The sequence below is a fragment of the Venustampulla echinocandica genome (assembly GCF_003357145.1).
Source record: "Venustampulla echinocandica strain BP 5553 chromosome Unknown scaffold_14, whole genome shotgun sequence".
Classification (NCBI taxonomy): domain Eukaryota; kingdom Fungi; phylum Ascomycota; class Leotiomycetes; order Helotiales; family Pleuroascaceae; genus Venustampulla; species Venustampulla echinocandica.
This window is the reverse complement of record NW_022474219.1, coordinates 152,375-178,311: the sequence shown is the minus strand read 5'-3', so window position 1 is coordinate 178,311 and position 25,937 is coordinate 152,375. Positions and strand designations below refer to the sequence as shown.

Genomic DNA, 25,937 nt, shown 5'->3' with positions numbered 1-25,937 from the left:
AGCCAGAATGAGATATGGCACAACTTACCTTTGGCGCTAAATCCCTTATCCCATGCTTTGCGTCTCTTATCGTGGACTTGGCGGTCTCTTATGAGATTCAGGGACTTATGAGGATACCTACATAGATAGAGCCATGCACTTAGCGGCAACTCGGCGGGTACGGTGCGGGCCGGCTACTTACCCAACGCAATCATACCAAACGGCCTTCTTGCACTTTGAACCAATTCCTATAATGAGATCAACGGCCTCGGGAGCAGTAGTTGTTAACTCATTAGGGCCCACTCTGTGCAATAACCAACAGAATCAGTAATATATTACATATATGATGGAAGGCGAATAGTCGAATATAGTGAACCACCAACCTTACAAACTCCCCATACTGCTTATGCAACTGATCCACCTCTGCATAACTCTTCGATTCTTTCGCAACCCAAAACGCATGACTAAGCTTAGACAGCTTCAAACTAAACGGCCCAGGAAAGTTGCGGAGCCGGTGGAAGAAAATCCGGTAAGTGCAGATACTGAGGATCAACGCCGTGAAATAGGAGCTTGTCGCTACTGCTACGTACGTCCCGGCGTCGGCATAGGAGCCAGTAAGTCGGACCGCTAATATGAAGAGAGCAATAGGCGTGATTGTGAAGATGGTGAAGATACGGAAGGATTCCATGTGGCGTTCTCCATGGATGAAATACCCCAGATGAGAGACGACGCCCAAACTGGCGCAGCCTAACGTAAGACCTAACATCTTGATGCAATGTGTGCGACCCAAAATAAAAATGGAAGAATGCCTCTGGCCTTGCAGAGATGATATATAAGTAGGTCAGTGTTGCGGAGTTAAGGTACACTACGTTGGAGCACCGGTAGCGATGTCGTTCGTGTAAGCTGCGGGGTTTCGGATAATACCCGGGAGTCAGCCCAGACCGAAATGTCTCAGACGACGTTAAGAATGAAGCTGGAGACAAGGTTTATATTTCGATATATTTAGGAAGGTAGCTGGATATTTCTACTATGGTATTGCTATCGCGCATGCTTATGAGGATTTACCTGCCTCGGTTCCATTCAGTAGCAGCTCCACGTCCAAGCGCTAATGCACTGCCTAGCTCTTCCCCATACTATTGCATCTCCACCCGTCCTCCAATCCTGGGGTAGTAGGCTTCTAGAGTCTCCTCTAGCTAAACCGGCTATCTGGGCGTCCTATCACCAGTCGTACAAAGCACAAAACACATCAAGAGATCTACTTCATCGGCTCCAAACCCCTCTTCCGACCGGAATTTCCTCGTTCCGCTCACGCACATACCTCAGAAACCAAGCTCACCATTCTCATATCACTTATTACTTTCGTATCAACCTCAGAACCCCCTCGAACATCTTCCTCAAAAGCTCTCTAAAAACTCCTCAACCTAAAGATGGTTATCAGTGCCTGCCGTGCGAATCCATAGCCAAGTATATCCTCGAGCCCTAGATTAGTCAACCATCTCGGTTATATGGCCGATTTTGAGGCTATAAAGAAGTTTTATCGCAGAGATCGTGATGGGTAAGCAACAGAGGACACGTGAGCGCAACGAGCAAATGCATTTTGTGGGCTTGCTATAAAGCGCAGCGGGTGAGGAGAAGAAGTGTCTGCTAGTAAGCACTATAGTTGGCTTCTATGATACTCAAGGGTTGGGTTTGCCTATCCTTCCATGATTCTGCCAAAGATCTGGCTATACATCTATTAGCTTGTCCAGGAATAGGACGTAGCTTCGTGTATAATAACCCTACCCAAACAACGACAATGCTAACCTATATCTACACCTCCCTAAACATCCGTAATCCCAGGAAATTCATCGACCACATGCACAGAAAAGTAGTAACGCTTGGCCAATACCTCCTCGTCAACGAGTCAGGTGATTCTTGTAAGACTCTAAAACCGACCTGGTTTAATATCGTGATGAGCATCGAGTAATGGCTGGGTGGTTGTTGTAAAGGTGAAAACCTACGCGACGACAACGATATTCACCGCATCGGCAGAACCTACCCGCGACGTAGGTATCTGCCTCCCGGCGACCTCAAGATCGAACCCTCCATCCTACAACAACCTCAAAGCTGAACTCGAATACAATCCTGCATTCGACGCTCCAGGTTACATCTCGTCGTCGGGATAGGTAAGATCAATCCCTATCACCTCTATACCAGCACACTACCTAGGTATGTATAGGCAACAGCTTATTATCACGCGTAGATCCATCTACGATCGACATCTAAACCATCATGGCACGCGGCAGGGGCAAGGAAAGGCGAAAGCGAAAGCAAGAGCAACATCAAAATCAAATGGAAAGGGAGAAGCAGAAGAAAAGAGGGCTTGCTGGATTACTATCGTATCTTAGGAGTAGCAGTGCTACTTCCGATCGTTTAACGCTGGAGGTATGGCAGAGGGTACAGGATTTACTGGATGAGGCCATGACTCCGATACGGGAGGAATACGCAAGAAAATGGAAAGAACTCGCAAGAGACCAGACACAGAACAAGATGACGTGGGAGGAATTCGAAACGGAACAGGACGAAGCCGCAAGAAAACGGATACGGAATAAGATCAAGTCCAAAATCCTCGCAAATGAATTCGCCGACCTCAATTTAACACTCAAAGTCCATTCCCTCCAAGTCAAGATTCTAGGGTCCATAGAGGTACAATCCGCAACATATTCCCCCAATGTGTTTCTCAAGCTAATTCCATCCCAGCCCTCCTTGCCCGCGTTGGAGGTGTGCACGACTGTGTATTGCGAGGACCTGGCTACCACGGAAAGGCTGAGCGCGGTCTGGATAGGTGATGGATTTCAGAGGTGGTATGGTGGGGTTTGGGGGTTGTTGAAAGAGGTGGAGTTGGTGAGGGAGGTGGAAATGTCGTTTGATGGTGTCTTCCTCGAGGTATGGATGGTTTGAATGGAGGAATAGCTGTTTATCTCCCTCGAGTTATGGATGGCTTGGCAGGAGGAGCAGCTCTCATCTCTCTCTCTCTCTCCCCCCATCCCTCTCTCGGGTTATAAAAGCTTTCTTCACAATACCCTCCGCGCTATGCCTGCCGACTGCTGAGTTATCGATATATCCCCCATACTGTAATCTGGCGATGGCGCTTTGAGCTTGAAGTCCCAGCTACCTGCCTACCACACCGGTATACCAGTATTCATCTCGTCCATCAATAAAAAGATTGGCTGTAATATCATCCCCAGTACTTCGTATTTCGGTGGGCTTTCTCGCGATTGAATTTCGATTCCTACCTCAGTTTTAGTTAGCATTTGCATCAGGGATTGAGAAAGAAAGGGAGAATACTGCATACCTGAAAACATTTCCATCCCTCTCATCCCCTCACTATGCGTCACTATCCACCTACCTACCTTATAAAACCCCATCCATCCATCCATAACCACAAAACAACACCACCACACAAACCACCAAAATGAAAACCACATACCTGGAAGAAATTAAAACCCAAAAGGGGGGGGAGGGGGTTTCGATGCAAAAAAATCTTTCCTCTTCCTTGTTTAAATTTCCCCAACTCTCCTCAAAAAATATGAATATGAATATGTATGTGTGTGTTTTGGGTTTCATCATCTCTTCATATATGCGGGGAATATATATGTAAAAATCCATCAATCCATCCATGTATCCATCCATATATCCATCCATCCCTCCCTATATCTCGTTTCGAATAATCGCTCGCTCGCTCGCCCGCTCGATCGATCCTTCGTTAAAAACGTCCCATCCCACATACCACATATCATGCATGCACGCAAAATGAACAGAACAGAACAAAAAACTAGGTCAGTATATACAAAATGATCTCCCCCAGGTCTCTCTCTTTTTTGGCAAATTCCCCCTATATTTCCATCGGTTGAAAAGAGGAAGTTGAAATGGATATTTCCGCTGGCGGGGAAATAGAAATGGATGAACACACACGCATGCTTGGAATCAAAAATTCTATTTCAATTCCCGACCCAAAGAGAAAATTGGATGGGCGAGGCGAAAGAGGTATATCCAATATAAATAAAATTAAAAAAGGACAAAATTCCATGGGCGCTTCGCTTCGTGTCCTTCGTGTCGTTTCTTGCGTATGGTATGATGGAGTGGTGGAGTGTCGTGCTGAAACCCCCTCAACGCTCTGCTGAAGCAGGAAAAATCTGCACCACGGGTGAAATGAAATCCAAGCGAGCGATTCCTCGTCGCTTTCGTTTTGATCTTTAATTACTCTCTCGATGATGGTGGTTTTCGTCATCTCACTGCTGCAGCTGAGCTTCTTGCCGTGTCGATATTCAGCTCTGCGAGCTTCGCCTCGATCATCCTCATGATTTCTGGATCTGGGTCCGGTTCGACTTTTCTGGGCGCGGCTCGAGGGCACCGTTCGCATCTTTCGTGGCCGCAGCGTACGCATGCTGGTTTGGTTCCGGGGCCTTGGGCTTTGCCTTCGTCGCTGTCGGGGTGGGGGACGGGAGGGTATGCTTTGGTGCATAAATGGCAGGTGTATTTGACAGGTTTACTAGTGTCGCTGGATGGGGCATCTCCAGGGTAGCCGTTGGGGTAGTTCTTTTTCTTTGCTCTGGGTGGGGAAGTTAGTGAGATCAACTTATTTATCGTCAACGGAAAAACACTTACGGATCCCTAGGACAGTCTACACAACGGACATGGGAACAACCGGTGCAGATCTTCGAGTTGGCCTGATATGTCGTCGTACATCCGCAACACGTCCTTCTCACTCGCTGAACAGGCTTCTTCCTCACCAATGGCTGGCCACCTGGTCTCGGATTCGGTTTCGTTAACGTCATCGTCAATCCATCCGCCAAATTCCAGTAGTGGTCAACCTCGATACCGCCCACCGGCTCCGAAAGGGGCTTGGGCTGCTTCTCCTTGCCCTTACCCTCTGGTTTCTTCGGAGGAAATCGAGGACATTTGGTACACCTGGTATGCTCGCACGACGTGCATGTCCTATTTCCCCCAAATACGGTGCTACATCTGTGACACGAGCGGTGGACACGCATGCGGACGGGCTTCTCGACACGATACACCTCCCTATCGGTACTCGGCCCCAGGACCTCATAGGGCTCGATGTTGACCTGGAAACGCTCGCCGAGCTTGCGGGCCCGTTCAGCGAGGACATCGGAGCGGAAAATCCTCTTGGGCTGGGGTACTTCTGGAGATACGTTGACTTCTTCAACAGCAACGGGCGGCGTAGCGACAGCGCTTGTCGCCGGTGTACTATTTATATTGATATTAGCAAAAGACGAAGTGCATATGCATATATACTGTAGGTCGGGCCTTACCTTAGTCCAGCGGACGACGACTCTCCTGAGGCGCCTGCTAGTCTCAGGAATGATAACCTCTTGGAGCCGTCCTTTCTCTGCAGTACCGACTTCATCCTCATTACCAAGCTGTTGGGCGGTTTCTTCTCGGCTGGCGCCGAGGGTCCTGCTTTCGCGGAGGAAGACATGTCTGCGGCGACGACGGACGTCCAGCTAAACTATCGATAATATTTCTCCCACGAATAGCTAGCACTCCATAGATGTGATGATATAATAGTCAAAAAATAATCCGTTTGGCAAATGTTCCAAAACCACGTGTCGTCCTCGCTATCCCATCCAACTTTTCCGTGGCTCTCTGTCGGTGCCCTCGATGATCGACCGGACTAATATAGAGACTGATATGGGCGGAATTAATGTTTGGACGGTGCTGCGGCCTGGCGCTATGTGTTGGCGGTCGTCTCGAGTAAACCCGGCGATGAATATATGGGCAATGCTAAGGTTGGTGCTTGGCCTCTGCCCTCGGCGTTATTTGGTGCTGCCTTGGGGGATGCTTTACGTGTGGCGTTTAGCCCCGATTCATGGGACAGGACCGGACGGGAAGATACTGGATGTATGCTGGCGCTGACGCTGACTGAGGAGAGGGACGGATGTTTTGAGTTGACGCTGAGCTGGGCTGGGGCTGGGGGAAGGGAAGGGGGGTGTTGTACTGTATATGGGAAGGGGGGGAGTACGTAGGTATATCTCCTGAGGTCTGGGCCGTTGTTTGGGTGGTTTGGGTCTGCGGGAGATGCGAGACACTGGCAGATGGACGGGAGAGAATATTAATGGGGGAGCAATGGGGAGCAATGGGGATTCCCGAGTACTAGTTGGGTTTGGGGGGGGGGGAGGCGGATTATGGATATGGGACGTGTACTTGGGAGAGAGTTAGTCGTGAGCGAGGCCTTGGTACGAAGTAGCGCGGACGGGGTGGAGGGAATGCTGGTTGCTGGAAGCTGGTATCCTGGATACCGGATACTGGGTTCTGGAGACTTTCTGGATTCTGCTGGGGGCGATGCACGCGGCGGGGTTCAGTTACAGTGCTGAGCCCGCGCTGTTAGTGGCCACTGGGCAGGAATCGTAGGGATGGCGCCGGGCGTTGGCCACTATGCCCAACTCTGTCTTTCCTCCGCAACGAACTACCCTCGATGGAGGCAGATACGAAGGCCCACGGCGCCCTTGGTCGAGACAGCGTGGGTGCGTGTACCGCATGTACTCTGTACTTCGGGCATGTACTGGACATTTACAGAAGTATATTCCCGGGCCTACTGCACCGGAACCAGCAGATGTCTCTACCGGATGGGCTGCAACACCGTGCAACGGGCCCTCCCTCCTGCTCCCTCCACCAACATGTTTCCACTTCCACCATGGCACCGCCGGCACCAACAACGCAACCACGCGCCGCGCATGGTCCGCTGCAGATACTGCACGCGCAGACAACAGAAAGCAGGCAGACGCCCCGGCGGGAATCCGTGGGATACTGTGTATGCTATGCACCGTACATATGTACCGACTCCGCCGAAGATTATTGGAAAATGGATCAAACGGCGGCCCTAGGGGAAAACGTGGAGATGATGGATCCCAGGCCCAGCGTCCCAACCGCGGGTACAGTCGTCGTAGTACCGTACCAGCGTATGTACCAGCGTATGTACATGTACCAGCGAGCACCGCTACCACCGTCGTCGTAGCACCGTCGTCGTCGTAGCCTCAAGTCCGGACGGAGTACCCGCGCCCTGGGTTCACCAGCGCTCCACGAGCACACTCCAGTGCGCGATCCAACGCCGCAAGTGCTCCGTGACGACTACGGGACGCAAATAGAAGTTGAGATGGGGGGCCGCGATAACAGCGCCAGGAGGACGAAGAAGGAGAAGAAGCGCGAGCGGTGGTGTTCTGGTGGCATTTGCATCGACAGAGACGACCGACGTCCACGAACCGCCAGCTCTGTTCCGATCGAGGTACCGTACCTAAGGTAGAGATACTCAAATACCTTCAGCGCCCATCCGGAGGGGGGGACCGAAGTACAATCGTACGGTACTTTGTATGTACATGTACATGTACCAGTACCTGCGAGCGTGAGACGAGATGATATCCCACCACTCAGCGTCCACGTCCGCCATCTCCGGGACAGACGACTGTGATTGACGCTGTTTTGGCCGCCGAGCTGTAACTGTTGCAACCCAGCTGCGCCCAGCGCCCTCTTTCCCCCTCCCTCCCTCCCACCCACTGGGCTCCTCGGCCCCAAACCCGCCACTTGGCCCAGGTTGGGCACCCGCTGCCCAGCATCCGCCCCTGCTACTGGGAAAACCGGATTCCCCAATATCTGCAGCAGAAAGTACTGTACCGTAAGTGTCAACGTCCCGCGCGAGCCCGTGTCCTGGGATTTGGGGGGGGCGAGTCGTGGACCCCTGGACCGTTCATTATTCCTGGGTGGGAGTTCTTGAGTCTTGATTTCTCGATTCATGATCCTCCTCCAGCTCCACCACCAAGCGAGACAAGGCTCGGCCTGTAATAATCACAGCACGAAGTACGGAGGAGACCAGCTTCTCACTGGAGTGTACCTGCTCTCCTGCTACTACTTACGACTACCCGCGGTGTCTTCTTTGGGTCCTCGACGGGCATCCCCGCAACCCAAACTTGCCTCTCCGAGACATTGTTGAACCGTGACCGTGACCGTGACGGAGGGACACCAGACAACAGGAGTGGGACACCACACCACACACACATACACACACCCACTGGGATACACGCAGGGAGGAATAAACTCGGGGTGCTGTATGGAACAGCAGTGCAGTGCACTGCAGTCTGGGACTCCTCTCGAGGCTTTAGCCACTGCACTGGGTGGCCCCGCTGCCCGCTATCATCCTTGTCCTGCCTGCTTGCTGCAATCCATCTCCATCCTGCCTCTGTTGGTTACGTAGCACCAATTATTCCATCCTGTGCGGTCCTCCCCTCTGTACGGTCACTCGGTGTACTCTGTACCTACCACACACACATGTCTGTGGTTCTCGGCCCAATCCTCATTCAATCTCGTCAGCTTCCTGAATCGGCCAAGCCATCCCCCCGCCTGATCTGATCTGATCTGATAGTAGTCGAGTAGCACAGCGATGCACCGATCGAAAACCAGCCCATGGTCGAATTCGGTTTGCACCTCTGCACGAATCCTTCCGAATTGCTTCGAGAATCTCGGGAGAAGGCACACCAGTTCTCAGCCACCAAATCCATCCGTTCCCTCCTCTTAATATGCCGAGGACATGTGAAGTAGAGGTGCGGTGCATCTGTCTGTCCGTCGTAAATCACAAGCCGTTCGATCCCCAGCTCGCGCAGCCTCCTCCGTATCTTTTCTCGCCATGAAACAGGTCTTCCAAAATAAAACCCACTACGGCGCTACGGAAATGGCGCCATGGAAATGGTGTCACCACGCACTTCACCTCGTCCGAAGTCAACTTACAAATCTACTCATGACGGACATACATCTTTGCCTGACTCACTACTCCATGGCGTGGTGGCTGTAGCGTTAGGCATCTCCGTCTCGTCAATGCCGTCTCTTGAGATGAGTCTCAAGAACAAAACAAGTGCAACGATCTAAAACACACCGTACTCGATACGGAAAAAAACTGACTTACTCGTGCTTGCGACCAATGTCTCTAAGCGCATGATTCAAGCGGGCCCATCTCAACAAACTCTAGGCAGGCAGATGCGGTGCTTGACACCCGGGATCGGTGTTGCTTATTCCTTCCCAGGTAGCTGGTCCGACCGTCCGTTCTTTTGTCAGACCTTCTCAAATTCGTAGATTCGCCACATCTTTGCAGGTAGCACTAAGATGGTCAGACAACTCGAGGCTGAATAAGCCTGAAGATTCTTATCGCCGGCTTCAGGACTTCGCCGCATCAAACTCAAATCAACTCAATATTGATGGGACAAGGGGCGTCAGATCCCGACGCTGTATTGAAATTCAGGCCTCCAGGCCATTCATTATCCCTTACTCTGTACATAGAACACTCCTCCTCCGTAACCTACCTAAGGCAGGTAAGGTTGGTAGACAACTGCACGCAGGAAATCCAGCACGACGCGCCAGCTGGTGTCAGCGTCCCACCAAGCCTACGCTACAACAACATTATTGCCCAGCAAATATTCTCAAGCATGCAACCCCATCTGGAATGGGGTCTAGCTGCCGCCTCAAACCCGGTATTCCAACTTCTAGTCGAGAAAATTTCTGCTCTGAAGATCTTCAGAGGGGATAACGGTGTGACGGGATTTCGTCATACCAACGTGTCTTAGAGGGCGAGCCGGCGAGTCGGGAAGGCCTTGGGATCTTCAAGGAGCTTCTTTTGCAACCTCAGATTGAACCAGAATAGGTAGTACAAAACACCCAGCCGCGCATCTGAGGAGCCTTTGAGACATCTCATCCGCAAATCGCACATCAATCCCCTGCTGCGCATGGCTGACCAAGAAATATTGGCACGCAAAAGGCAGAGAGGATCTCATACCCAGTTTTGTGTGTACTGTTTTACTGCAACTTCAAAAATTCGATAAAAATGCATGGCCCGCCACCCGCGCAGTACGGAGGACACACACCACACACCGGCGCCAACTTGCATAAAAATCCCCGGTTCGTCGCCATATCCGACACGTCCCGGCATCGAAACCTTGGGTTCCGCGGACCAGGCAGTTTGGGGGATCATATGATATTCAGATTTATTATGGAGAATGTTCGCCACGATTGTTTAATGACCGAAGGCCGGTCGTGGAGAATAACGATTCGCGGGTGGCGGCATACAGGAAACGGATCCGGCAGATGAGAACTTAAAAGAATCGGTATTTGTCAACACCCTCAAACCAAATACCGGAGCTTTTTCTTTTTTTTCTCCTCGTCCCTCTTCCCCGTCAATAATTGCCCTTGCCCCCAATATTGCCACCACACACCGTACTGTACGTACTACAAGGCCCCTCCATTCGTCCCAGCAAACACCATCTCCCCTCGTTAAACACGCTCCGGCCCGCCATGACCGCGCCACCTATCACGTTTATTAGTGCCCCCTTGGCAAGTTGGCCCCTCCCCTCTCCCTCTCCCTCTCCATCTCCCTCTCCCCGGTTCTTAAGACCCGAACTCTCGGTCACGGTTGCGCGCTCGGTTGCGCTGTGGATCAGCTCATTCAGCGTTACGAAGGTCTTGTCCGTTTCGTTTCTCATTATCCAGGGCCCGTTCCGTTTCGTCAGGATCCCGATGTGCTTTCGTTTCGTCGCCAGCGCGCGGGAACGGCTTGTGCACCCCGTTTTGGCAAACACTGGTGTTGGGAATGCCGTGGTCATCTAGGGGGCCGAGGGCGGGCTCCACTCTTTTTGGGGGAGATTCACATAAATCGCAGCAGGTTTGTGATGGGATTCTATTCCAGTGAGGGGGGTTTTCTCATCGATACACAGGGCGAGACAGGTATGAAAGTACTTCGTACCTGTGTGCGCTTTTTCACCGCGCGTTCAGCGGCATTCCCATTATTTCCTTCCCAAAAGCTAGCTATTTTCCTTCCTCTTCTTTACTCCGCATTGCCAACGAACAGAGCACAACGCACGAGGAGGTTAATGCACGAGCGAAAAAAAGCCACACCACCCACTACTTTCAACCACGTGGTTCTAGACCCTACAAAATGCCTACATGCCTTCTTGATTTGCGCATCCTGCGGCGTACAGACTAGAGCCCATGGAGTCATGGAACTAATTGTTTCTAAAGCCCGCGTGAAACGTGGGCTATGTCTCAAAGAAGCCTCAATTTTAGTTTCTCTCTCGCGCGCGCCGCAGTGGGAAAACAGTTACGAGAGTACGAGAGTACAATAGTGGATCAGTGCCTAGGTAGGTAGGCAAAGAAGCCCTGTTAGGTTCCTAGTTGGGGTTTTGTACGTACGTGAGTTGTTGATTTCGCTACCTCCCGCGCATATCCGATTCACGACGTAAATCATTCATCTCGCGGCTCAGAGATCGCCCTGCCTTGCCTTCAGGCTTTAGATAGTAATCCTGCCCTTTCCCAGATACCTGGGAATTTCCCCCCCAGCTCACTTTCGCCAAATACCCCATTCAGAGAAATACACGACTGACGAGTTTGTTATCCATGGATTCGGGAGGGAAGAAGGGTTCCAGCCAATAGGCGGTTTTGTTTAGAAGGTCTACGAAGTAAATTATCCAATTTCATATTTAGCATGAATTGCGCAAAGGAAACAACCCCCTGAGAGAGATACGCTCAGGCTGACTGACGAAAGAACGGGTAGTGCCGTCGACTGCCTGGTTTTGCTCGGAGCTTTTTTTTTATTTTGTTTTGCTTCCCAGTAGTAAGTCAGCAGCATTGACCTAACTAACTGACTAACGGACACATGTGTACAGCCACCGGGCGGGCGTTTTGTCGTAAAACGCTAGATCACACACATATATGTACTTACTTCCGGAGGCTTTGATTAGGAGGTTTATGCCACGAGGACGTTTACTTACATGTGTTAATGAGGCTTGGCTTGTGTGTTCTCGAATATTTCTTTCTGGAAGGGGGGGAGAGAGGCTGACTTGAGAGAAAGCCATGTTTTTTTGACGGCCCGAATGTTAATCTTATTAGTTTGGCTGGCGCCTGTGGGATTATCATACTTGATAAGCGCTTATAGCCCCAAGATCAATAAACCACGAAAATAAACCAGGATGAACCCAACTATGAGGTAGGACGGAATTCGACCTAGCCTATACTGCTGCTGTGTTGGGCAGCTTTTGTATAGGCATATTGTAGAGATCTCTTGTCTTTTGTATTAGTAGGGAGCTGTAGAGGAGGGCTATATCAGGTAGGAGATATACTATTAAAAATAGAAAATAAGGGCTGTTGTCATTATGAGGATGTTTGTCAAACTTGAATACAGCTGTCTTTGTTATATTTAAAGTACATAGTGAGTTTATTCACCTTGACAGCTTTCAAGTTAGGAAACAAAAAACTTCCTGCACGGTGGTGTACTGCGTCGTTCCTAGACACAGGTATACTCTATCCATCGATAGACAATCTGAGATGACCTGTTGTGGTGCGGCGACGCGGCGGCCAACTAAGAGTCCATGGTTTCGGTTGAATGGTTTAATGTTTAGATGAGAGAGGTTTGTAGGGTATTTATAGATTTTAGGTGGTTGGTTGAGATTAGGAGTCTATGATTTTGGTTGGATTGCTTAATATTTGCAGGAGAGGTTTGTTAGGTATTTATAAATAATAGATGATTGGTTGAGATTAGGAGGATCTGATTTGGGTTGAATTGTTTGATGTTTGCAGGAGAGGTTTTGTATTGTATTTGTAGATTATAGATCGTTAGTTGAGATTAAGAGTTTATAATTTAGGTTGGATTGCTTAATGCTCACAGAGAGGTTTGCAGGGTATTTACACATTATAGATGTTTGGTTGAGATTTGAAGTCCGGTGCTTGATGTAGATTCTTAGTGTGTAAGAGGTGTTGTTGAGTATTGCGGGTGTAGAAATGGGTTGTATACTTTACGTTGGAGGATGTTTGAGGATGTTAAGAGGATGTAACGGGAATTGGGGGTTAAAATATATATATATGTTTCTGAGACTGAGATAAGGCATAGATAATAGTTAAGAGCATATGTAATATACTTTTTAAAAGGACTGATATAGAAGGAATAATACATGAGGTCTAAAGTTGTTTAATTATACAGATTGGTTGTGATATCATGATGTATGGCTTTGAAATAATACAGTTTATTATTACAAGTCTCAACAGCTGGCTACAAATAAGACATTGCATTACGTTTCTTTTAATCGACGTGGTGCTCTACCAGCTCGATGATACCAAGTGCAACTAATTAAGTAACCGTGAAGATATTTCTTTTTTGCTACTCTTTTCTTTAATTACTTTCGGCCCTTTTTCGTTTTTAATGCCTTTGTCAGTTAACTCGCTTGTCGGTAGCATTTAAATTTGCTATATGTTACATATGATCTGCTTGATTGTATAGTTTCCACATCTTTTTGCATCAAGAATAAAAAAGAGTGTAGTTTTGACGTTACTGTTTAATATTATCTCTAAGAATACATGCAGAGAGCACTCTATTTGACGCCCCGCAGAAGATCCTATTGTCGAGGACCAAGTAATCCCACCGCCCTAGTAACACAAGATGAACCATTCATCCCAGAGATGGGGGAAAAATCAAATTAAAAACACCATACCCAGCCAGCCCCGTTCTTTGAGAGAGTAGGATCCTTAACGGGTTTCAAAGCCCCCACGGTATCCTACCTCCCCTACAAACACCAGCCGACAAACCCCAAGGTATCTATCATATTCCGATTTCGAAAACGCCATATTATACAATAACCATTTAACAATCAAACTCCCAAACGCCCTCGCTTCAAGGGAACCTCAAAGTGCAGGGTGTCCAGTTTTCGCTTGTTTTTATTCGGGACGAACATAACCTCGTCGTCCTCGATTTCCATCGGCGTATTCACACTAGTCGTCTCGGCGGTTGTGGCATCGGTCAAACTTGCTGGTCCAGTGCTCGACTCCCTCTGCTCACCGAATACCTCTTCATGTCTAATCCTGGCACTCTCAGCCACATCTTCGCACATCTTTTTGTCATTTGGAACTTGTTCGAAATGATCGGCGCATATATGACACTGGATATAGAACGCCTGGGTGGCTTCAGGGTAGTTGAGGAGGTCAAACTCTGGAAGAGTATCACCGATGAGTGTGGACTTCTCGAAGTCCAAGCAATCTTCGCAATATGCCTTCTCGCAGAACCTGCAGCGATACAACATTCCTCCGGCGTCGGTTGTCTTCTGCAGGCAATCATAACATTCATGTTGCGGGCAATTAAACTGCCAGCCCTTCGCGGTGGCTTGAAACCCCTTGTCCAAGCACTTCATATGATAAGAACGAGGGCAGCGCTGGCAGAGGACCAATTCTCCGCCATCAAGACAGACCTGGCAGTGTGATTGTGCTTCAACAGGGGCTCTCTTGGCGCGCTTTGGCTCGGCAAAAGCTGCATTTTTATTCCCCATTGTGGGGACGGCCTCCCATTGCTTGCAGTTCATAGATTCTTTCGAAATAGCAAACCCGTCTACCATGACCGTGGTATTCTTGCCCTTCCGTCGCTCGGCCCTATCGAACTCCTCGGCAAGTTCCTTGTTGGAGATGTTTTTTGTTCGAGCAAGCTTTTTGCCAGCGTAAACGGAGGATTCGACACGCTCTAGTTCACTCAACCACTTCTGTTCAGCTTCCTGATCAACTTTTGCATCTGGGATCGCATCTTTCTTGACGTTGATATCTGTCGGTTGATCCTTGCACTTCATAACAGTGGTTTCCCAGTCCCTGTATGGCGTTAGTAAATCTCAAACAACAATGCATGTCAAAACTCGAGAGATATTGGAAAAAATGTGCCTATTTCCTGGAAATCTGTAGACAACCGGAGTGTTCTAAGCTCTCAGGGAGATGGCAATCATTGACGTATCACAAGTTTTGGGAAGGACTGCTAATGGATAGATGGAGAACGCTTACCATGCGAGCATCTCATTGACATCAATTTCGGGCCGAGAAATCGCTGAAGCACCTCGTCGGACTAAGGTCATGAGCTGGCTAGTGTTGAGTTGTGGCATATTGTCATCAGCCTCGGATGATCTACCCTTTTTAGCCTTTTTGTTGTTGCCAAATTTGGTGTGTATATCCTCCATTGCTTCAGTCACTTTCGCGGACAGGTAGAGTTTCTTCTGGATGCGTCCCATCATTTGTTCCTCCACAGTGCCTTGCGAAACCAGTTTGTAAATGGTGACTGGGTTCTTTTGCCCGATCCGGTGGGCTCGAGCCTCAGCTTGAAGGGTAATTTGAGGGTTCCAATCTTGGTCTAAAAGGACCACATCAGACGCTGAAGCTAGATTGATGCCCAGACCACCGGCACGGGTCGAGATCAGCATCACTCGATAATCGCTGCTCAGGTCGTTGAACATGCGAATAGAGAGGTTTCGTCTGGCTCTAGCCGTGGACCCATCAATACGGACTGCCCTGTAGCAAGATCCATCGCCACCTCGAAGCAACAGCAACTCTTCCACCAAATCCAGCATCTTCGTGAAGCCGGAGAATATCAGGATCTTCTTCTTCTGCTTGATAACCAGTTCGTTGAGCAGCTTCTCCAATACAATGAACTTGCCCGATGCGTGGATGACATGGTCACCTGCATTATAAGGATCCGGCTCAGCATGGCTGATCTGGTAGGGATGATTGCAAACCTTGCGTAATTGCATCAAGAGATTCATCAACTTCTGCCAGGCGGACTTCCTGCTACCATCTTCCTCCATCGCCTGCTCGCGCTGGACTGTTTCTTCTAAGATGGCTTTGGTTTCCTTCCATGCGTCCTCTGTGCCGACGGAGTCGTTTAACATCTCAAGTGCTTTTTGTTTCTTTGCCATAATTCCAGCTTCCCTTTCCTCGCCTTCCTTCATGGATTTGAGAGCATCAACTTCTTTGTCTTTCAACCCCTTGAAAAGCTCATCCAAGAGCCCTCGATCGGCCTTGGTTATCATTCGCTCGTACCAAAACCTCTGCATTGGACTGAGGGGGACAAACAAGAGCACCTCGGACTTCGGTGGAAGATTAAGATCAACGCCTGGAGAGCCCTTCATTCGTCTCAGCATAATCAGCTCCAGAAGATGTCGAGAGTTATCCAGTACGTCCTTGGAGTATTGCCCCTTCGACAAGTTAAAGGAACTGTCAAAAAGCTCGTTGGTATTGCCAACGAATACCTCAGGATAGAGCCAATGGAGGAGACTCCACAATTCAGACAAGTTGTTCTGCAACGGTGTTCCGGTAAGAATGAGCCGATATTCTGCGTTCATGCCTTGCAAAGCTTTGGAAACAAGACTTTCGTGGTTTTTGACCGTATGCCCTTCATCCAATACTACATATCGCCAGATAAGCGCCTTTTTAAACCACGACTGCTCGGCTTTGAAAGAATCGTATGTCGTCACCACCAAATCAACGCCGACGTCTTTCTCATCTTCCGAGTCAGTATCCAGCGAAACAACGGTTTTTCCGGCAGCATTTCGTCGGGACTTGAACTTAGATCTGGCCTGGCGGGTCATGTTGCCATACATATCAATCTCCCCCATGACAATCTTCTTCAACTTATCCCGCTCCTTTATCGGACCATGAAACCTAACCACTCTCAAACTAGGGGTCCATTTCTTTGCCTCGGCCATCCAGCTGCTCAGCACAGAGAGAGGGCAGACAACGAGGAAGGGCCTCTGTAGCTTGCCACTTCCGGTCTTTGGGTCATTCTCCTTCAGATATTGTATTAGCGAAAGTGTCTGTAGAGTCTTCCCAAGACCCATTTCATCGCCCAAGATCCCCGACAGGCCATTCCGATGTAGATAGACCATGAAGCTAAGACCTGATAACTGGTAGGGCTTCATAGTAGCTGTAACCCCCCGTGGCTGGGTTCCGATCTCTTCATATGGCGTGACAGCCGGAAGTTCTGCCAACTCTTCAGGGGAAAGCTGTTCATGCTTTTCAACCATCTTCCGAACATGGTTATTTGGTGGTAAAAGAGGAAGCAGGAAATCCTTCTTCTCCACGAAGAACCTGCTTCTCAGAGCCGCCGTTTTATTCGTAATTTCATGGCGGATAGCAGTTCTTTCGCTAAAGGTAGGTGCAGTGCTCGATCTACCCCTTCCAACACTATCTGCCGCATTATGTTTCCTTCCCCTCGACCGCTTTGGAGCTTCGGAGTTCTCCTGAGCCTTAAGTGACATGTTGGGTCTGCGCTCTCGCAGGGCACGGCGGCGGGGGGCAGCGGCGTATTCGATGATTTCATCGTCCTCCTCATCTTCGTCGTTATCTGGGTTCGAGAAGCCTTCACTTTGGGACGAGGAACGTGAAGACGGCTCCGACTCGGCGTAAGATACAGTTGGCTTCGGTCGGCGCGGCAGATCGCCTGGGATCAGCTGGTTTTGGACATCCATTTTATGTTGGATAGAGGAGCCTGGCGAGAACTTTGCGAGGATGCTTGAGGCAACGCTGCGCCAAACTGGGGTTTGGTGATACTGGGGATGATCGGAAGTTGAACCTGAGTCCTGCATGGCAAACAAAGCTTTGGCTCTCGAAGTATGGGTAGACATAGATATCAGTTTTGCGTTAGAAGGTAGACGTGGTTTGAGCAGGGCTCTTAAGACAAGGCAAGGCAAAGCTCAAGCAGCGACGAGCGCGTCCGTGGAAGTCCAGCGCGGAGGCAATTAGGATGGTATCGTTGTCCCATGGACGGCTTGAATGCAAATTCAGATGCTCAAGGCAAAGAAAGTGTTTCTGGATTTTGGATGCAACCAGTGGGGGTTGGAGTGGAGGTGAGGATGGCGGTATGGAATACAGTACGGGAGTGTGACGCGCTGGTGAGGAGAGAGTCGCGTCGCAACTTTTTGATAAAGAAACCAAATTACGCGAGTCAAAGTGACTCCCCGATTGCTTACTCTGTATATCAGCTCTCCCCTGCTGGGGGGGCTCTGTGGAAGATATAATTTGAGTTTCTTTATGTGCGTCTATCTGTTCTATGGTGATATATTATACCCGTGGGTATCTATAGTTGATCTTGCCAAGTGGCCCCGAGTTGTCTTCATTGTTAAGTACTACGTATGGAATTCTTCTTTGATTTGGTAGTGTCTGTCATCTCCCTTTATGTCCGCATCTGGCCGATCTCTTTGTCCTACACCCCGTAGACTTTACGGAGCTTAATATCCTTCCCAATACTGGCAAACGCGGAATGGAGAATAGAGATTGGAAAGGCGAAAGGTTCCTATAATTGAAAAAGGGGCAACTTCAACTATAATTCAGGGGCAGTTCAGGGACCTGCAGATCGGGCCGGTGTTTACCCGGAATGCTTCCGATAATAATCCGATGTGCCTCCGATCTCTTGTTCGTCCCTCTCCTCTACTATCTATGACAAGTGCATCTGGATCACTGCGAGAGTTAGCTTGTTTGCACTCCAACTCCAACTCCAACTCCACCTTCAATCCTCTTATGGAAGCACCTTGATCACCGTGTTTGTGCGTGCCCTACGCCATACTACGCTGACATCCTCCTTCACCTGCAAACCATGGCGCCCTATGTTCCCATTGTTGTAGTTCGCTCCGATGGACAGCTCTCATTGACCACCAAGTCAGGCGCGAAGGAGCTCAACGAGCCCACCGCAGCACAGCAAAATGACACCCAGGATGCCAAGGGAATGGTTGACTGCTACAAGAAGCTGGACCCTGATGAGCCAAAAGCGGTTGACTGGAGACGAAAGCTGGGTGGCATGCTGATGCATGTTTTGGGAGAAAAAGAGCATGAAGGTATCCTTTCGTCTGAACTTTTTATGCGAACCTCCTCGCATCTAACGATCAACCACAGGCAAAAATTACATCTTGAAAGAATTCCCAGAAGGATATGTGTTATGGGAGCATCTCAAATACAAGGTTGGCGGCGGCGATAAGAAGGAGAGAGGGAAACATGCCGCAGGAGTCTTTGAACGGCAGGATGCCTATCTCTATGGCCATCCGCATGGCCGCAAGAAGCGTTTCCGCAGCCCCGCAGACTTCTTCCATCACCTGCTATGGCTCGCAGCCGACAAAGAGGGTGATCCTCTCAATTGCTCCTGCAAGATCTGCTCGCCGGATGGAGATGATGATACCGTGGAGGAGCCAGTGAAGGCAGAAATCCCCCCCAAGAAGGAGATCAAACAGGCTCCCTTCTCGTCTTCAGCCCCCTCCAAACGTAAGTAGCGCTTTACAGCGTGTATATATATATAAATGAACCCTGCCCGCTGACATGTACCCAAGCTACGCAAGCGCCTCAAGCCATGCAATCTAGACCAACCTTCCAACCCGGCCTACCTACCGCTACGAAGTCACAAGAGCAACGATTAGATGGCGAGGCAAACGGAAAATATCTGTATAGGCCTGGGGAATTAGTGTGGTTCAACAATGGTCTTAATTGGCGTCTGGGTGTTATTGCGAAACGGCAGTTACTGAGTAATAAGCCTCGCTATCTCTTGCAACCTCTCTCGAACCCCTTTCACCACCAACCTTCCCAAATCAAAGAAGACGAAAGCTCAATTCGACCGTGGCTGGCGTGGAGCGTTCCGACTACCACAGTCCCTGCTATTCAAAATTATACATTTGACCAAGTGCCTTGGGACCGAGTTGTGAAGGGCGAGTTCGACGAAGGGCAGACTCGAGACTATATTGTGGATGGCAGTATACTCGCAGCAAAGGTCATTGATTCGAGTTATTCGCTGTTCGACCGAATTGAAAATGCGTTAGCAGGACCGGGAGAAGTGCACTACAATGGGATGTTCTTGGGCGCTGAGAAGATATGGGTAGGGGAGCCAGTTCGCCTGCGTGTCCCTGGCAATGACATCGTCGTTCTCATCATCCACAAACTTATCGAACGCACGACTCCGCCAGATGGTTCTTCTGTCACCTTCGTTGGCGATGTCTACAAGTTCGTCGAGATGCCAACGCCATATAAGAACCGTGCGGACTGGCCGAAACCAGATCTGCCTCCTCGAATGGTGGATGACCTGCGATATCGGAATGAGGTGGCAGAAAAAAAGGGTATGTGGTATGAATGGCGATTACTAGAACCAGCTGCTCGAAAGGGCCTCTCCGATGTCAAGGGGCGTTGGTACGAGACGAAGGCCCTGCTTCCTATTCTGAGGGGAGCTCAAAAATACCAAGATGAAGTTGCCAGCGGCATTACAAGTGATGCAGGTGCATGGATGAACGGTCGAAGAGACAAAAACAACAACCCTGAGCAACGAAAGAAGAACAGGAGAGATACCTTGGGCACAGCTGTACCAGCTGAATTCAAAGTCAGCCGAGGCTTGGATGGAAATCCCAGTGATGACGCTTTTCCCGATGTACAACAGCAAGAACCTCAGCAACCTCAGCCACTACCGTATGTGGAGTCTGATATTGATCAATTCATGGATCTTGATCAAGCTGCGCAAGGGCATGCATTTTACGGTCAACATTAGGGATATGGTATAGAAGAATTGCTTGGCGTTCAAGGGTCGGAGTTCTGGCCTCTGGGTGGGTGGGCTTGTAAAGTAAATACCCCAATTGCATGTCTCTCTATTACATTGCTTTATGGTCCAATAGAAGGGAAATATGGGGACAAGGTTGTTCCCAAGTTTCATACCATTATTCTGTACACATAAGGAATACGGAAGACGTACAGTAGAGTTCGAAATCAGCTTCATTGCCGAACTCGGCGTAGAAACGATATCCTCTTCCTCCTTCAAAGCTATTAATTGCTCCTCTCCCTCTATGAGGCTTCCGTTAAACGCAGCCGCAAAGAACGTGGATTGCTGGCACAACAAGTTTTTCGGAAGTCTATATTCACGGCTAGTAGGCTCGATTCGAATTCTGACGTAGGGTCGGAATAGAGCGGGAGGAGACTGAGAAGGCATTTTAGGAGGAACGCGTTTCACCCTCATCGTACTGACTCATCAGATGAAAACTTTAGAGGGCGCTTCAAGAGACCACTTCTGATGAGATTCGGCGTCTATGTTGTACGTCCGCGATATTTCAGGCTCTGTTGCCCAAGTTCAAATCGTATTTGGAAATTATGAGGACGAGAGTTGTAGTGTTGCTCGAAGGGCTACCGACTGCAGAAACGATCAATCGCACTCGAAAGTGTGAGCTAGTGAGCTCGAACGCTGGCTACGATTGATTGCCTCACACGTATCCTGGCGTGTGAGCCGCAGATTGGAATGTTCTTAGAATCAATTTGACTCAATGTCATTTGTTCAATTGAGGTTACCCCGCTCCCTTAGGTAATCTGCCCTCACCTGGCCAAACTTGATCGCCATGACATATGCTTCTTCATCTTTCCTAGCTAGACCTTCTTTAAAAAATTGCTCTTTGCCTCTACTTATGACCAAATCCAATGGCTAAGAACCCTCCAGATGAAAGATTAGTATACCTGGCGCTGAAAAATGTCTTCAAGGGACCAGACGCACAGTTGCGTATCCCAAAGAAGATCCGGAAGTTGATCCAGAAGCAGCTGGAAAATGGACATGCAGAGCTCCGCGCGCTGGTAGCCGAGCACAATATTAACAATGTCTGCAATGTCGCGAAGGCCCTGCTTCAAGACAGTATTTTCTCATCAACCCTAAGGGCTAAGATCCGTTTTCCAGAAGTGTTCGAAGTGTCTCCCGCCCAAAGCGCAGAGCGTGTTGCCTCAGAAGCTGAGGCGGCAAGGAGCGATGCGGATGCCATTAGAGATGCTGCTGAGGGGCTCCACGGGCCGCGGGCTTCGGTAAAAGTTGATGAGCTTGATTCAGCTCACAAAGGCAAACGTAAAGCACTGGGCATGTAATGCAAGACGCCAGGTTATTTCTTGGCTAACCCCACGCAGAATCACAGGCCTCAACTTCTCGATATCGAAAGCATTCCTTCCCACATACGAACGTCTCTGTTCCGTCATTGTACCCAGTGTACTTGCCTCTCAATACTCAGCACAGACTTCTGGTGAAGGTACAAGCTCTACTAGAAAACGCTTGTTATATATTTGGCTATAACGTGATGAGAGACGTACTTCAAACGAAGGGATGGGACTGCCCGGAATCTGTAGAGCTCAATATTTGGGCCCGGATATTTTGTAGTAATGAGGACAAGTTTGACGCTGAGAAGCTGGATCAACTCGGAAAGCCCTTCCCTGAATTTCTCGACTCGATAGCGCAATTACGCCATACCGCTGTCCACAGGGTCCGAGTGAGTGCAAATACAGTTAGGCAATTCATGATCGAAGCGGAATTCCTAGCTGATATACTCCACGACAATATCTGCGCCCGTACTCTTTCGTGCCTACGACGGGAAGTACAACAGGTTGTCGATGAGCTGGGACGTAATAAAGATCTGTTGGAGTCTAGATTGACGGAGAAGCTCCAAGATATTGATACTCGAAGGCGTGAGCTAGACAGCCTTGAACGTAAGGCGGTGGAGGAAATACTCAGAGAGGATAAAGAATATCAAACTCTTGCGAGTATGAACTTAGAACAAGCTATCAATATACCGGAGAATGCTCAAGATAGTACTTCTACGCCCGAGCACGAAACTAGTTCGGAAGCAGATGTGGACGTCGAGTGCTTTAAGAGAGCTGATTTTGGTCAAAGCGGGGAAATTGTATGATAATATTCTAAGCCTACGTATATAGTTTACTAAACCAAATATATTATACTATTGTAACTGTTTTTAAGGTGGTCAAAGGCACCAAAGACTGTGCAAAGCCAGCTTCCCTATCAACAATATAACGATCAATATTTTAGTAACTACTTTACACAAAGATTTCCTTTCGGCCTGCTGATTGAGAGGAAGCTCCTGCTCCGGGAAGGTACTGTAGAATTGACGGGAAGCTAATCTTCTTCTCATACTCAGAAGGTGAAATGTTTCCTAAGTTATAGAAGTCAGTCATGGTTCAGATATGAAGAAGAAAACGAGGAACCCGAACTTGAGTTATCAATTTGAGACTGCTTGAGTGATGCCTCAAACTGCTTGATCGATAAGAGACCGAGAATACAGTGAGGAGGAAGCCACCCCAAGACGAGAATATGATGCTTAGTAGCAAATATTGTCCCAGTCCCATTTGTTTCGTTAAGGTGACGAAATCCTAGATCCTCTGTGCTACTGCTATATGCAATTCCGAGACGTTTTAATACCCGCAAGTCGATCACTGCAATCTTCTGATCAACCCTACCTGGATTCCTGGTGGCTAAATTCCATATTCGTCGAGGCGATGTACTAATGGAGATGTAATTTGTTGGGGTGGGAGAAGAGGTAATATGTCTCTTAGCTCCTTCCCTCTCTTGGGGTTGGCTAATGTCAAATTGTTGCCAGTTACTGCACCGGATATCTTCCCTATCCACGAAGAAATGTGCGTGGCTATTATCGTTAAAGAGTCTGAACGCGACGTCGACGTCTTCAGGGTCGCCTTGAATACCTGTGATCGAACATTATCATAAGATCATCATACAAATAGAGTAGAACCAGATTACCTGATGTTAGTCCAAGAGCTAAAGTGTTTAGAGCAGCCCAGCTAGCTTCCTTTCCAATCTGAGTATCTCTTCTGCGTTGTTCCAAGACCTCGATATGTTGCTTAATTGATGCTTCATACATCGGTGGCTGTGGAAGACTGATCGAAGAAATGCTTTTGGGGTCGTGTACTGATAGACTCGCAATAGGTGGTAGATCTGAGAGGTGTATTCTCACTCTGTCTGTTTGATTGATACGATTGGCAAGATATTGCAAATACATCAGTACCCAGAGCCGTTCAGCAAGCTCTTCTCTAACAACTCGACTTTTCGCATTGAGGAGTGCATTATCTTTGTTTGCCTGCTTGGAACGGCTTTTTTTTTGATTGAAAGCCTCGTCGGTTTCGACGGAACGCCTTGCTATAATAACCCTTGTAGAGCGATTACACTGTAGGTCGAACTGATTATATGACGTCATTATCGCAACCCTCTGGTGATGGATTTAATAGCAAGCTAGAAACATCCTGAGGTGCAGAGAGCACAAAATGGATGACACAATCTTAAGAGCTGTACATTGTCAGCAATTCCTCGTTTCATAAGTAGGAAGTTAATTTGGAATCTTAAGTAAGTGTAAGGGTAACACACGGCAATTAACTGCGATGTCACCTAGGCAATCAATATCACAGGTTCTCTGGAGGTTCGCTGGCTAATAGCCAAGTGCTTAAGTGTATTCAGTCTATGACTAACAGAACAGAACTTGACGCTGGAGAGCGTCAAGAGCCCCTAGCGGTCGGAGGTGGTAAAATACCCATCCGGCTGGCTGTTAGCCAGCACGTGAGGTCAGGTGACCCTACAAGGGGGAACCCTGCCAGGGTGCAGCCACAGCACCTGTGGCGCCATCAAAGGCTCACAAAGGGGATCCCTTCCTTATAGTAAGTTAGCAGCTTATCTGCCGACAATGACAATGGCAGGGCCTCAGGACAGAAAGCAGAGATCACGCGGATCTGGAACGCAGGAGATTAAGCGAGTCCGAGGGGATCTAGCTATATAGCTAGTTCCCGCTAAATGTGGACCCAAAATAAAATCATCAAGAGTTCAGCTATGAAGCCTATTTCGAATTCTACTGTATGAATCTGGCTGCATGCCACAGTATTTCTTTCACCTGTGGTCTCATCTACTGCCTTAATCATTCCCGCAACTGTGTAAAGAACAACATTGTTTCCGTCCGAGTCTGTCTCTCATTTACATTCGAGTGAATTTAGTTTGCCTCTCCTTCCGGCCTTCCCCACATTCCACCCCGGAAGAAGGATTTAAAGGCCCATTTGATCCCGGAAAATATGTTGCTCTTTCAAGCAGTAGACCAAGTAGAAACTCGATCGAATGGTGTGCAATTTCTTGTGTTCCAATCAGTCATACTTTTACCTTTGTTCTTTGGATGCCTCGATTTGAGGCATGCATTTTCGGGCGGTATTTTGTGGGTAAAGATGTATTCAGGTCCCTTATTAGTGTATGTGGCCCGCTGTGAATACGTGGCAACTATTTGATAGCTGTAAACCATTCTAGAGTGACTTTAGGTGGATTGATAAATAGGATCGTCTCGTTTTGTGGTTACGTTTTTACTTCCTCTGGCCTACAGAGGAAAAAAAACGGCAATTGGGATTTAACGTTTCGGGATTTAGACTCAAATCTTGGGCCCATGTAATGGTGACCCGTGGCATCAAGTATTTGCAACCTGGCCAAGTCAACTACGAGGCTCTTCTAGCCAATGGCAGAGTGCCTGGGGTTGGGCACTGTGGATGAGGTCAAAAGGTGGCTTGAATCCCTTTCATTTTTACATACTACCACACCTCCACGGCTTCACCTACATATACTATATTACTCTTCACTTTCTATGATGTGTCACGCACTTCACCTTTACGAACATAATGGTGATGGTGGGAACTATATATCTCGCTGAGGGGTTCCTTGCGGCGCGCTGACAACCTTTAAATGGTACCCACCACTCACTCAAACTTTTGAGAATAGGTCTAATTAATAGAAGGAACTGCCCTAACAAAGGGACCTCTGAAATCTGCGCGACAAAAGAATGGTTATTTCCAGCCCTTGTAATCGCATTTTCAGAATTTATGCTAATTGAACCTAGTACTACCCATAATACGGATCCAGCGCTCTTGGCTTTGTGGGAAGAGACACCGAGAGATCCCAATATCACCATAGGGAAGAAGTGGTGTGGGGATTCCCTATACTGGATTACACCACCTGCTAAGAAGTGAGGTTTAAACTAAGGATTTTGATACAAAGAAGCGACTCTTTTGATTCTAGGTGACTCTCGGGAGGTTCAGACACTGCGGTGCGGGCAAAAATTGCCGAAAGTATGCTCATTTGTAATCGGGTGATGGAGCTATCGAGAGTTGAGATGATTTTGTAGGTGTAAGAGGAAGTAACAGCACAGAAGTATGTAGAAGCTGGTTTTTTCCTTTTGAATACTTGTCGTTTTGCTAGGAATACAGGCACTATTTCCTCCCAAAAGTGGACAGGATGAAACAGTATCACTTTTCAACATTTACTTTGACAGTACCAGCTTTTTTTGTAAACCGTGTTTCGTTTGTCTTACCAACGG

General features: G+C 48.6%; 7 protein-coding genes across 7 annotated transcripts; 4 read left to right on the top strand and 3 right to left on the bottom strand.

Annotated features, from left to right (window-relative positions):
* Positions 1–2,250: 2,250 nt before the first annotated feature.
* On the top strand, positions 2,251–2,919 carry BP5553_10250 (uncharacterized protein; the record flags this gene model as incomplete). Its single annotated transcript, XM_032018873.1, has 1 exon — positions 2,251–2,919. One exon carries the CDS (start codon positions 2,251–2,253, stop codon positions 2,917–2,919), a length of 669 nt encoding a protein of 222 aa, XP_031864897.1.
* A 1,326-nt stretch (positions 2,920–4,245) lies between these two features.
* BP5553_10249 (uncharacterized protein) lies at positions 4,246–5,458 on the bottom strand (the record flags this gene model as incomplete). The annotated part of the gene is made up of 3 exons (XM_032018872.1): positions 4,246–4,570; positions 4,627–5,226; positions 5,292–5,458. The coding sequence occupies 3 exons, from the start codon at positions 5,456–5,458 to the stop codon at positions 4,246–4,248; spliced, it is 1,092 nt and encodes a 363-aa protein (XP_031864896.1).
* Positions 5,459–6,454: 996 nt separating this feature from the next.
* On the top strand, positions 6,455–7,279 carry BP5553_10248 (uncharacterized protein; the record flags this gene model as incomplete). The annotated part of the gene is made up of 3 exons (XM_032018871.1): positions 6,455–6,499; positions 6,556–6,950; positions 7,012–7,279. The coding sequence occupies 3 exons, from the start codon at positions 6,455–6,457 to the stop codon at positions 7,277–7,279; spliced, it is 708 nt and encodes a 235-aa protein (XP_031864895.1).
* A 6,370-nt stretch (positions 7,280–13,649) lies between these two features.
* On the bottom strand, positions 13,650–17,429 carry BP5553_10247 (p-loop containing nucleoside triphosphate hydrolase; the record flags this gene model as incomplete). The annotated part of the gene is made up of 2 exons (XM_032018870.1): positions 13,650–14,631; positions 14,818–17,429. The coding sequence occupies 2 exons, from the start codon at positions 17,427–17,429 to the stop codon at positions 13,650–13,652; spliced, it is 3,594 nt and encodes a 1,197-aa protein (XP_031864894.1).
* A 968-nt stretch (positions 17,430–18,397) lies between these two features.
* BP5553_10246 (Uncharacterized protein) lies at positions 18,398–20,320 on the top strand (the record flags this gene model as incomplete). Its single annotated transcript, XM_032018869.1, has 3 exons — positions 18,398–18,635; positions 18,694–19,056; positions 19,122–20,320. 3 exons carry the CDS (start codon positions 18,398–18,400, stop codon positions 20,318–20,320), a joined length of 1,800 nt encoding a protein of 599 aa, XP_031864893.1.
* A 914-nt stretch (positions 20,321–21,234) lies between these two features.
* BP5553_10245 (Uncharacterized protein) lies at positions 21,235–22,478 on the top strand (the record flags this gene model as incomplete). The annotated part of the gene is made up of 3 exons (XM_032018868.1): positions 21,235–21,662; positions 21,706–21,824; positions 21,880–22,478. 3 exons carry the CDS (start codon positions 21,235–21,237, stop codon positions 22,476–22,478), a joined length of 1,146 nt encoding a protein of 381 aa, XP_031864892.1.
* A 145-nt stretch (positions 22,479–22,623) lies between these two features.
* Positions 22,624–23,462, bottom strand: BP5553_10244 (uncharacterized protein; the record flags this gene model as incomplete). The annotated part of the gene is made up of 3 exons (XM_032018867.1): positions 22,624–22,739; positions 22,798–23,286; positions 23,342–23,462. The coding sequence occupies 3 exons, from the start codon at positions 23,460–23,462 to the stop codon at positions 22,624–22,626; spliced, it is 726 nt and encodes a 241-aa protein (XP_031864891.1).
* Between the last annotated feature and the right edge of the window lie 2,475 nt (positions 23,463–25,937).